The sequence below is a fragment of the Coffea eugenioides genome, chromosome 2, assembly GCF_003713205.1.
Source record: "Coffea eugenioides isolate CCC68of chromosome 2, Ceug_1.0, whole genome shotgun sequence".
In the NCBI taxonomy this organism is placed as follows: domain Eukaryota; kingdom Viridiplantae; phylum Streptophyta; class Magnoliopsida; order Gentianales; family Rubiaceae; genus Coffea; species Coffea eugenioides.
This window is the reverse complement of record NC_040036.1, coordinates 79,048,265-79,059,354: the sequence shown is the minus strand read 5'-3', so window position 1 is coordinate 79,059,354 and position 11,090 is coordinate 79,048,265. Positions and strand designations below refer to the sequence as shown.

The window sequence follows — 11,090 nt, the reverse complement described above, 5'->3', positions numbered from 1 at the left end:
CTCTAAAATCTGACAGCGTTAAAAGGACTGTAAGACTTACAACTAACCGGCAACCGGCCCCAGTTGGTCCCGTCCAGTTGCAGCACTAAACACCTGCATCGGAGATCTCACTCCCTCGTACTTATACGCCTTATAGTTCCCCATTCCTTCGCCGACGGTAATACCAAATTTCTATGCTACCGAGTACCCTACAACAATTCGTTTTTGCATTTTTTTGCCCCTTTTTGGGTTTCGCGCGGTCCACCGTCCACCAGCTTTCGTCTCCCTCCCAAACTTCCCCAAATTCCGTTTCCCGGTTCCAATTTCGCAGCATTCTTGGAGCCGCCAAAGCTCCCTAGAAATCCAATTTCAAAATTGAATTATTTTTCCTTTTTCTTTTAAATAATTCCCTAAAACTAATCGTTTAATTGCTTTACACACACTCTAACATAAGTAGTATGATTTTATCTGTATCCATCCTATATTTAACAACTGAGTCGTTACTGCTTTCGACAATTTCCTACTTTTCTTTGTCCGTTTGATTTCTTCACCACATATATTTGATAATTTTCCTAATAATTGAGAGTGCCTATATTTTCTCGGACAATTCAATCAGAGGAAATAACTCCCCCCCCGCCCCCCGCCCCCTTCTTTCGATTGCAATTGGTTAAGTTTGATTCCTCTTTTCTTTTTGGAATAGGGTTTCACGGCGAATCGTCGTGCACTTCACCTCAAACACAAGATTTTTGTTTTTTGGGTTGGGTCAAATTCTCACTCTCAGGATAGTTAGCCGAATCTCGTGGCTGCTGATTCATTGGATTTTGCTGATAGTTTCTCGTCGTAATTTGTTCAGAAAGCACTTAGGGTTTTTGAGTTGGATTTTGGGATTATTTAATGTTCTGTTGATGAGGAAGCATAGAGCATGATACGGCGGACGACGACGACGACGATAATTGAAATGCCGAAGCTCAAGCGCTGCAAATCCGAGGGATGCGACGAGGGCGAAAACGATGAAGAGTTTTGTCCTGCTGCCTATCTGAAGAAGCAGAAAACCGATTCCTTTGATGGTTTTTATACAGTTCCTGTAAATGAATTTGATGTACATAGTAGTAATTTCACAAATTTGTGGCCAGCCGGGGCTTCATTTGATGCTGGTGACGTGGAATCGATTTCCAAGACTCAGAAGAGTGTAAATAATGGTATTGAGGTGCAGAAGCCCCCGTTGTTCAAGTCTTCTCGCGGGCGTTTGCAGGTACTTCCCTCAAAATTCAGTGATTCAGTCGTGCATTCGTGGAAGAAAGATAAGTCAGAAGCTGAGTATGATTACGAGTCATGTTTTAGAAAGAGTTCCGTGTATAGTAAGAAGAGATTAAAGCATGAAGGAGTATATCCTGACGGAAAAATGCACAGGAAATCGCAAGTAGGCAGCGACCCTGGCTTCCAAATCTTTAATAATGTTGAATTAATTCCTAATTCTTTGAACCCTGGGATAGCGGAAATGAGATACAAGGATTTTGATTGTAGTAGTAGCAGTAGAGTCTATTGCAGTTCATGGAGCTCAGTGACGTCAGTTAGTGAAGGCTGTTCCTCGCCGTCGGCAGTGCAAAGTAGTAATTTTGCATCAGGGGCAGTGAGTAGTTTTACTGGTGGAAATAAACAGGTGAAGGGGAAGATGGACCGGAAACAGTTAAAGGAGAAGGATGAAAGGAAGGAGGACTTTTTTAAACCTGGCGACTTTGTTTTGGGTGATATAGTTTGGGCCAAATGCGGAAAGAAGTTTCCTGCGTGGCCTGCTGTTGTGATTGACCCACTTTGGCAAGCTCCCGAGGCTGTTTTAAGGGCTTGTGTACCTGGCACACTTTGCGTGATGTTCTATGGGTACTCAAAAAATGGAACTCAGAGGGTAACTTTTGTTTCTCTTACCTTCCCGTCTCCAGTTTTTGCCCTGCACATTAAGTAATTGGGTCATTATTGTGTTTCGATGTTGCATTATGGTAATAGTAGTAACGTGGTCCTCTGTAGGATTATGCATGGATTAAGGAGGGAATGGTATTTCCTTTTCAAGAGTACATGGAAAGGTTTGTATAATTCTACTACCTGCACAATGAAAGCTTAATCATGCTGGATATTGTGATTTTGAATTTTTCTTCTCGTCCAGATTTCAGGGGCAGACCAAGTTGTACGGTAGCAAGCCTGTTGATTTTCACATGGCAATAGAGGAGGCAATTTTAGTGGAGAGTGGCTATGTAAACCCGGGTTCTGGGATTGAACCTGAAACCTCTCCAGTGGCGAGTCAAAGTGAAATTGAAGAAGCTATGGGCTCTAATCAGGAGGAACTGGGTTATCTTGATCAGGCAAGTATTCACACAACCAACTTATCTTTTCCCAATTGTAGACATTCAGTGTAATAATTCAAGCATGGCACAGACTGGATTTGCTAGACCACTTGAGCTAGGTATTCTTGAATTTGGATGCAGTTTTCTTGTTTCATTTGTGTATATATTTTTTACTATCAAGTAGCATTTCCTGGTCTTGTTTGCTTGTATTAACCGTTTGCAGCATAGAGACTGGATCAATCTCTTTATGTGATCTATTTTTTTTGTTGGTGTCCAATATATACTTGAAAACACAATAAGATTATCATGTATATTATGTTAACATTGTCTCCTTTTTAATTATAAGAAAGATGATATTTTTTTTAAATTGTGTTTAAATGTAATAATGATCCATCCTTGTCATTATGCTGATGGGTACTTCCATCAACGATGAAGTGCAACAATCGTTTGATGAAATGTCATTTTAGTAGATTTAGTTAGAATGGTATTTATTGTAGGTTAGTAGGACCATCCTGGTCCAGATTTTGAATCACATTTACTATTTATTATTGACTATTTTGATCATACACCAATCGGTGTTTATATTTTGCTAGTAACTTGTACAGCTCTATGTACTTATCGCAAACAGCAATGCATTGGAGCTCATTTAACTTCATGAAGATTCTCATATTTTTGCAGGATACAATTGGCAAGAGAAAAGAGACACAAGCCTGCGACAGCTGTGGTTTAACATTTCTGTCCAGGACAATGAAGAAAATGAAAGATGCAACAACATTTAAATCTCTGTTTTGGTGTGAGCACTGTGTCAAGGTAAAAGAAGAATTGTAATTTTTCCATTGGTATTTCCATTAATTGTTTTTTTTCCCATTAAGAGTTTTACTTTTGAATGTGTTATGACAGTTAAGGAAATCAAAACAATATTGTGGCATATGCAAGCTAATTTGGCACCACTCAGATGGTGGGAATTGGGTAAGTGTACCCTCTTCTCTTGTATAGTGACACGCCTACAACAATGGCAACAACTATATAGTTTAGAATGATATTCTGACCTCTGTTTTTTGCTTTATGTGTGAATAAAATCTTGTGGTTTAGGTTTGCTGTGATGGTTGTGATGTCTGGGTTCATGCTGAGTGTGCTAGAATTTCAGCTGAGCTTTTCAAGGTTTGGTTGTGGCCTGTGCCTGTTCTTAAGGTTTAGGTTTCCAGTTGGTGCTCTCCTTTGGCTTTTAGTAGCTTATAACTTTCTGTTTCACAGGATTTGGAGAACATTGATTACTTCTGCCCTGAATGTAAAGCAAAGTCTAATAATAAACTTTTGGTGTCAAAAGTGGAGCCAGAATTCAGGTACCTGAGCTATTGCCCCTGCATTTCTCTTTTGTAAATTTTCTTGTTTGGAAAAGCGCTTAAGCAATTAAATATTCCCAACAGGTGCAGAGAAAACAATGGACAAATTCTCTTACCTGACACAATAGCGGTTGTTTGCGCTGGCATTGAAGGGCTTTATTACCCAAGTCTTCATCTGTAAGTGCTTAGAGTTTTAAAACACATGGAACTTCACAGAAGTTTATACTTTTTTGTCCTATGCATGAGATCTTGATATGTGGGCCTTTTTAGCCCAGAAAGCAGCAATGTCTGGTACAGCTATCAGGCTGTCTTTTGGTGTAGTTGTTTTAATTTTTTGATGTTCATCATTACACATTGGGAATATTTAATGTGTCAAATTTTAGAGAACAGATTTTAGACAAATATTCAAGTTTTAGGTAGAATAAAGCAGACTCTACAAACAGTTCAATGCATTGAAATTCTTTTCTGATGACTTATATTGCTAAGGAGGGCTTCTCATATGAACTAATGGTTATTGGAAGTAATAATAATAGATGCAGAAAAATTTTTGTTCTTGATATCTTATTTCTTGATCAGTAGTATAAACTTCACTGTTCATCATGAGAGTGTAGACTCATGAATATTGACTGGTATAAAATGTATGTTTTGGGCATGCTTGATCTGAGATATGCTGAATCTGAGACGATCTTGCTAAATAACTTTTGTATATTGCAAAGAATCGTGATAGTTACCTTTAGCAGAAGAAATTCGGTGTTTAAACTTCTTTAAACTCCAAGTACAGAAATCTGGATAAACTCTTATCCAATTTGGCAAGAAATGACGAAAATATTAACATTCTTACCTTCTGATAAAAGTGAAAAATGAAAATAAAGAAAAATGGGATGAAATTGAAAAACATGAGATTCAGCTTCATTAATTGTTAGGCTAATGTTTTTTGGAGTTATTCTTTATGTTTTCAGCATGTCATAGCTTGATATTGCCTTAAGTGGGGTCTAGCTTGATGCAATGAAAATGCATCAGGCAAGATTGGTCTAACGGGTTTTTTTGGTTGCAAAATCTCTCTATTGCTTTCCAAATTCCACTTGTTTACTTTCACTCCGCAGATTCTTCAGCTTCTTGTTGAAATGATTAATGCACCATCAATTAAATTAGTTTTGTTGGCTGATGATATCCTTTATTATTTCATTTTGTGTGAATTTATTGAGGAATTTAGTTCTTTCGGTATTTGTTTTCCTTCAGAGTCCAGTGTAAGTGCGGCTCTTGTGGGACAAAGAAACTAGCTCTTGCTGAATGGGAACGACATACAGGTTGTAGGGCAAAAAAGTGGAAATCCAGTGTCAAACTGAAGGCTACACTGCTGCCGCTGGAGAAATGGGTGTGTATATATCATTATATGTTTAATTTCTCTAAGAATTTACTCTGGTAAAGTTTGCACTATGGGCTTCTGAACACTTTTTTCCCTTTGATGCTGGATAATGGATGCAACAGTGACTTTGCATATTGATTCATTTTTAAACATAAAGAAAAACTCAATACATGTTGATAAAAAACCTGGGATTTCTGGAGGCATAAAAGTCATTTGGCAGCCTAATCTCCCCAACCATTTAGCCCATGGTTGAGTAACTAGTTGTGCCGATAGGATAAATTTGTTACATCTGTGTATGATTAACAGTCTATGTGAGATAACTTGTTCCATGTGAAAAATCAACCAGACAGTGATGATACATAATGAGTAATCAGTCACGTGTCGTCTCTTGGAAAAAGAAGCATTAAGGTCTAAGCGTTTTTGTGAAGTCTAAACTTCCACTTCTCCTTATTATTTTAGTTGACTACTTTTACTCTCTTTCCACCCTGTCCTCCAACAACTCCAATCTCCAAAGGGCACAGACCAAGATGGTCTTCAACTTGTCTTGACTGATTTTGCAACCTATGTTTCATTTTGATTCTTGTATATATGAATTAATGCTTAGGATTTGCGTATTTGTGTTTTATGCTTTATGGGTGTTGATGCTGCAGATTTCAGAATATAATGCGCATTCCCTTGATCCAGTTAGACTAGATAAGCAGCAGTTGCTTAGATTTTTGCAGGGTAATGTGTTTATAATTTATTTTTCATGTATGGAAGGTTTTCCTTCATCTGATTTGATTTTGGTGCCAAAGTCGATATTAATTTTTCCTTGTTGCTTTCAGAGAATTACATACCTGTAAATGCAAAATGGACATCGGAACGCTGTGCTATTTGTAGATGGGTTGAAGATTGGGAGTACAATAAAATGATTATTTGCAACAGGTGTCTTGATTTTGCAGTTTCTGTCTTGGCTTAATTTTTAATTTAATCTGTTGAGACAGAAGAAGTTATCATTTTCCTCTCTTCAGGTGTCAAATAGCTGTACACCAAGAATGCTATGGGGCAAGAAATCTTCAGGATTTTGCATCGTGGGTTTGTAGAGCATGTGAAACTCCTGAAATTGAGAGGGACTGTTGCCTGTGTCCTGTAAAAGGTAACCACTGTACATCTCTTGGCCATCCTTTGAAGCGTGTGCTGATTCGAGGCTCAATTTGGTTGTAATAGTGGTGCTTTTGCAGGAGGTGCATTAAAGCCAACTGATATCGAAACCTTGTGGGTTCATGTTACTTGTGCATGGTTTCGGCCAGAAGTTGCTTTTCTGAATGTTGAGAAAATGGAGCCAGCCATTGGGCTCCTTAGGATTCCATCAATTTCTTTTCTTAAGGTACAAGTTATGTCAAATAATTGCCAGACCCATCTTGTTATATTTTTGACTCAATCATGAAAATTTGCATGGGTATTTTCATACCTCAGGAAGTGTCTGAGAGATAGATTTCAAAATTGAAGTTGGTTATTGACAATGTTATCATCTTTTACAGTGCAAAAGTCAGATGATGGTTTTTTCATAGCTGATTCTAGAAATGTCATCTTTTGAAGCTATGGATGTTGACTATATTGAGCACCTTGAATCTTGTCTCTTATCTAATTATCAGTTTGTGTTATGGCTTATGTAGTTTAGCTGATTGTTTTTTGAGTATCTTTTATCAGTCGCTTAGACACTGTGTGTTTACTTCCAGGCATGCGTAATCTGCAAGCAAATTCATGGGTCTTGCGTGCAGTGTTGCAAGTGTTCCACATACTTCCATGCTATGTGTGCTTTGCGAGCTGGATACCTCATGGAAGTAAGTTTCGTTGCTTCAATCATCTTTACTACTTATTCATTGAATTGATCTATAGATGGGTGGTCCGTGGACCAAGTCTTACCTATCAATCTAACCATTTACTGTTAGTTTAATGCCATCTTGTTCTAGCAGACAAATAGATTCTACCGAACTTTTGAAATTAATACAATAGAAGAAATGTTTCAAACACATTATGAAACGTATAAAAATCAGTAAGAAAAGTGTGAGGATGTTAACCCAGAGCTCCTTTTAATGAACCATATATACTTATAAATTGTCAACCTTTTCTATTACCTTTATTGTCATGATGTTAGTAATTTATTTTGTAGACTGGATCTTTACACTACATATCTTTTTTAATAGTGAGTATTTCAATCACATATCAAGGAATGTAGGGTTGCAGGAGTTTCTAATATAGCTATGCATTTGTTGGGACTATGTGCTGACTTCACATTTCTCTGTCTCCTTTAATATTTATGGACATTCTGGAACCTTTAAAAATATCTGATTGTTTCATTGAAAGACAAAAATTTACCTAGCACAGTTTGAATCTTAGCTGTCCTTACCTTTATGCTGATTATTCTACACATTCTCGGGCACGAAATTTGTCTTCACTTCTACTTTTCGTATTTGAAGTTCTTTTGCTAGATGGATGCTTTTCATTTGGTTTAGTCAAAGGTGCATCCCTCGATACCCAATGTAAAGTCAATCCTTTAACATAAATCATGTGGGCATTTTTACTGTTGGCAGTTGGTCTGTGCTTCTTTCCACAAGCATCAGAAGTGATAAAGGAACTTTTAGAAGAAAATGGATGTTAGATAGCGATTTTATTTTTCACCAATTTGTTCTGGTTATAGAAAACACTTCTAAGAATAATGCCGAGCCGAAAGCTTAATTATCCCTTGTATTTCTGTACAACAGTACAAGTATATGGCCCACATAAGACTTGACTTGTTACAAAACAATATTGATGCTCATATTTTAAGTTTGTTTGCTAGATGCATGCTCCACATTTGCTTTAGTCAAAGGTGCAATCCCCATTGCTGATATGTAAAACCAATCCTTCCACATTTAATACAATGAGGACAACATTAATGTTCATAGTTGGTGTATGCTTCTTTCCATTATCGGCAGAAGTGATATAAATGTATTTTAGAAGAAAACAAAATCAAGCCAATTTCTGATAGTTGGCGTATGCTTCTTTCATAAATAGGGACTTTTCATTTTTCATCAATTGGTTCTGTAGTAGAAAACACTTTCAGGGAATAAAGCCAAAAGCTCAATATTCCTTATACCGTACAAGAAGCACTACAGCAAGCAATCAGCAAATAGCAATAGTTATGTGGGAACTAAGTTGAATATTCTGCACCAACTTAAATAATTAAGCTTCAGATTTTTGTCCCTTTCCTTTTGCTCAGGTTCATTATTTTACGCTTAACATAATTGAGAGGAAGAACATGTGCATGTTTTTGCTGTCTTATTAACTGCTTATGCTTATGCCCTTGCTCTTTAAATGCAGTTGCATTGTTCAGAGAAGAATGGTGCACAAATAACTAGATGGGTCTCTTATTGTGCCTTTCACAGGTATGTTTGTTATCTTCTTGTTCTTTTGACTTGTATTGACTTGTATGATTCATTAGATGGTACGGTTTATGGTTTGAAATTGTATTTGGTTTTTTTGGTTGTCAGTTTTTGATTAAGGGTTGACAAGATAATCATTTGTTTTTTTGTCTGGCTTTTGATGCCTATGTTTTCCAGTGCCCCATCTGCAGATAATGTTTTAGTGATGAGAACTCCCGATGGAGTTTTCTCTACAAGAAGTGTGCTCTATAACCAAAATCAGGAACAGTGGTTGAGGGGTTCAAGACTTGTATCATCTAAAAATGCTAAGCATTTAGATACTTCTGTCATTGAGGATAATGAGATTGAGCCACTCTCTGCTGCAAGATGCCGTGTTTTCACAAGATCAAGCAACAAGGTAAGTTGCTTGTGCATTTGCGTTGCATGTTTTAGCATTTCCTACCCTTGTTGAGTTCCACTGTCTTCCCACTTTTTTCTTAGTCTCATCTTTTGACGTTTTTTATGCATTTTCCAGAGGACCCTACCAGAACCAGTCTTCCACCGACTAATGGGGCCACTTCATCATTCATTAGATGTGATAGATAGCTTAAGCTGTCGAAGAGTAATATTCCTTAAAAGTTTATCAAATTTTAGCTTCTAGAGAATTGTCTTTTTGATAATGTTTGTTTTTGGTCTTCTATCTGGTTTTGATGCAAGATATGTTCCTTCCTGCAGGAACTTCAAGATGTAAAAGCTTTTTCAACATTTAAAGAGAGATTGGAACATTTACAGGCAAAACTTCCTTCATGAGTTTATGGCTGTATATGTATAGATTTTTGAAAAAGCAAAAGCCTTATGCACAAGGCCCCCAGTGTCTATAGTGGGCTGGGTTTATGTACCTAATGCATTGGAGTTTGCTTTTTTCCCTATATGAGTTACATTACAATGTATTTTTTTCTTATGGTTCCTTATCTCTCTGTTTTCTAATGGGTTCATTGTCTTATTCTTACATATTGCTGCAGAGGACAGAAAATAGTCGGGTCTGCTTTGGTAAATCTGGAATACATGGATGGGGCCTCTTTGCACGACAAAACATTCAAGAAGGCGACATGGTATTACTTTACTGTGGTTCTTTGTTGTTATACATGTCATTTCATTTTTTTTTGGTGCTACTATGACATACTGCAATAGAACGTTGATGAGATATTCTATCATGTTATTTGTGTTTTGTATTCTTCTTTGGTTTAAAGTGGCACAATACTAACCATGGCTAGTTTTCCAGGTTATTGAGTATCGTGGTGAGCAGGTAAGGCGTAGTGTTGCAGACCTTCGGGAGGCACGGTATCGCAGGGAAGGCAAAGATTGTTATGTGAGTTTATATCTTTTTGACTTTCTTTTCTAATAGTCATGCATCGTTAAGCAATGATGAATATTTCAGCCTCAATTTTAGTAAATTCACATTATTAAGGAGTCCTCTTGTCATTTTCATATTCTGATTGAATCTCCATGCAGCTTTTTAAGATCAGTGAGGAAATAGTGATTGATGCAACCGTCAAGGGTAATATTGCACGCCTGATCAATCATTCTGTAAGTTCTTTCTGTACTGATGCATTCAGAAACATTCATGATATGTAGTGATGTAGCTTATTAACTTAAAGTTGATGAACTTTATTTTTCGTTTTTAAACATATTGCTAATGGTTTTACGAACACCAAAAGGGAAAAGTGACAAGTCTGAGGGATTCCAATTGATTCTTTTTTTCCCCCCTTCTTATTTATTATCTAAATTACTGGGAATCTGGGTGGCCTTCCATATTATTCCATCTCTTGATGAAGTTGCTAATTTCCAAAGCCGTTTTGTTCTCTTTGGCCTAATATTTACCTGCTGTACAAGTCTAACATTGTCTTTGGCTTTGATCATATGAACAAACAGTCCTCTATTTTAGTCAATGTGGTCTTGTTATGCTTTCTTGGATCTTGTGTGTGTACCTTGGTACCATCAATTGAGATTTGTTATGAAGACATCTCTACTGTGTTGGCTTTCAATCTACTTTTCACATATTTTATGTTCTGATTCCAGTACTGGCGCCTAATGCACATTTTCTATCTTTCAGTGTATGCCAAACTGCTATGCGAGAATTATGAGTGTGGGAGAAGAAGAGAGCCGAATAGTTCTTATAGCTAAAACCAATGTTTCTGCTGGTAAAGAGTTAACGTATGGCCTCTTCTCTTGCTTCCCCTCTTCGTATGCATGCATGTGTACATTCATCTTTGTTTGTGTAGCGGATGCATTGATGAATGCCCGTAATCCAATTCCCTGCCTTTTGACTTTGGTATTAATTTGTATTCTGACTTGAGCATCTGCCGTGACATTTGCCCAACAGGTATGACTATTTGTTTGATCCTGATGATCATGATGACCTTAAGGTTCCCTGTCTGTGTAGAGCTCCGAATTGCAGGAGGTATATTAACTAGTAAAGAATGTACAGAGTATTTTGGCACCATGCAGCTTTGAGCCTTTACCAAAAATCATATTTTTGAAAATTTGGTAATTGCTCGTCGCTTGTAGTCTTCCTAATTCTAATTTGCGCTAACAAAACCAGCTATTGGCTGGCATTTTTGGCCTTGTAATATTTTATTCTATTCTTTTCGCATCAATGAAAACATTCTCAATTTTTTTGTTA

At 37.1% G+C, this 11,090-nt stretch overlaps 1 protein-coding gene across 2 annotated transcripts; it reads left to right on the top strand.

Annotated features, from left to right (window-relative positions):
• The first annotated feature begins 232 nt into the window (after window positions 1-232).
• Window positions 233-11,090, top strand: LOC113763367 (histone-lysine N-methyltransferase ATX3). 2 transcript variants are annotated; one of them, XM_027307141.1, is made up of 23 exons: window positions 233-1,882; window positions 2,002-2,057; window positions 2,138-2,333; window positions 2,994-3,125; window positions 3,216-3,284; window positions 3,408-3,476; window positions 3,570-3,658; window positions 3,743-3,835; window positions 4,898-5,033; window positions 5,675-5,747; window positions 5,849-5,948; window positions 6,035-6,159; window positions 6,245-6,390; window positions 6,743-6,847; window positions 8,367-8,431; window positions 8,606-8,825; window positions 8,943-9,029; window positions 9,143-9,199; window positions 9,430-9,519; window positions 9,690-9,776; window positions 9,920-9,994; window positions 10,521-10,608; window positions 10,791-11,090. In XM_027307141.1, the coding sequence occupies exons 1-23, from the start codon at window positions 902-904 to the stop codon at window positions 10,919-10,921; spliced, it is 3,270 nt and encodes a 1,089-aa protein (XP_027162942.1). In that variant the 5' UTR covers window positions 233-901; the 3' UTR covers window positions 10,922-11,090. The 2 variants fall into 2 exon arrangements, with proteins under 2 accessions (XP_027162942.1, XP_027162943.1); XM_027307142.1 differs by having other exon boundaries at window positions 10,521-10,621.

Excerpts from the sequence above, each read along its gene's own strand:
- LOC113763367 (XM_027307141.1), top strand. The coding sequence starts at position 902 with ATGATACGGCGGACGACGACGACGACGATAATTGAAATGCCGAAGCTC. Across the intron at positions 3,285-3,407 it reads ACTCAGATGGTGGGAATTGG|GTTTGCTGTGATGGTTGTGA; the intron begins GTAAGTGTACCC and ends CTTGTGGTTTAG. Across the intron at positions 9,030-9,142 it reads ATAGCTTAAGCTGTCGAAGA|GAACTTCAAGATGTAAAAGC; the intron begins GTAATATTCCTT and ends TCCTTCCTGCAG.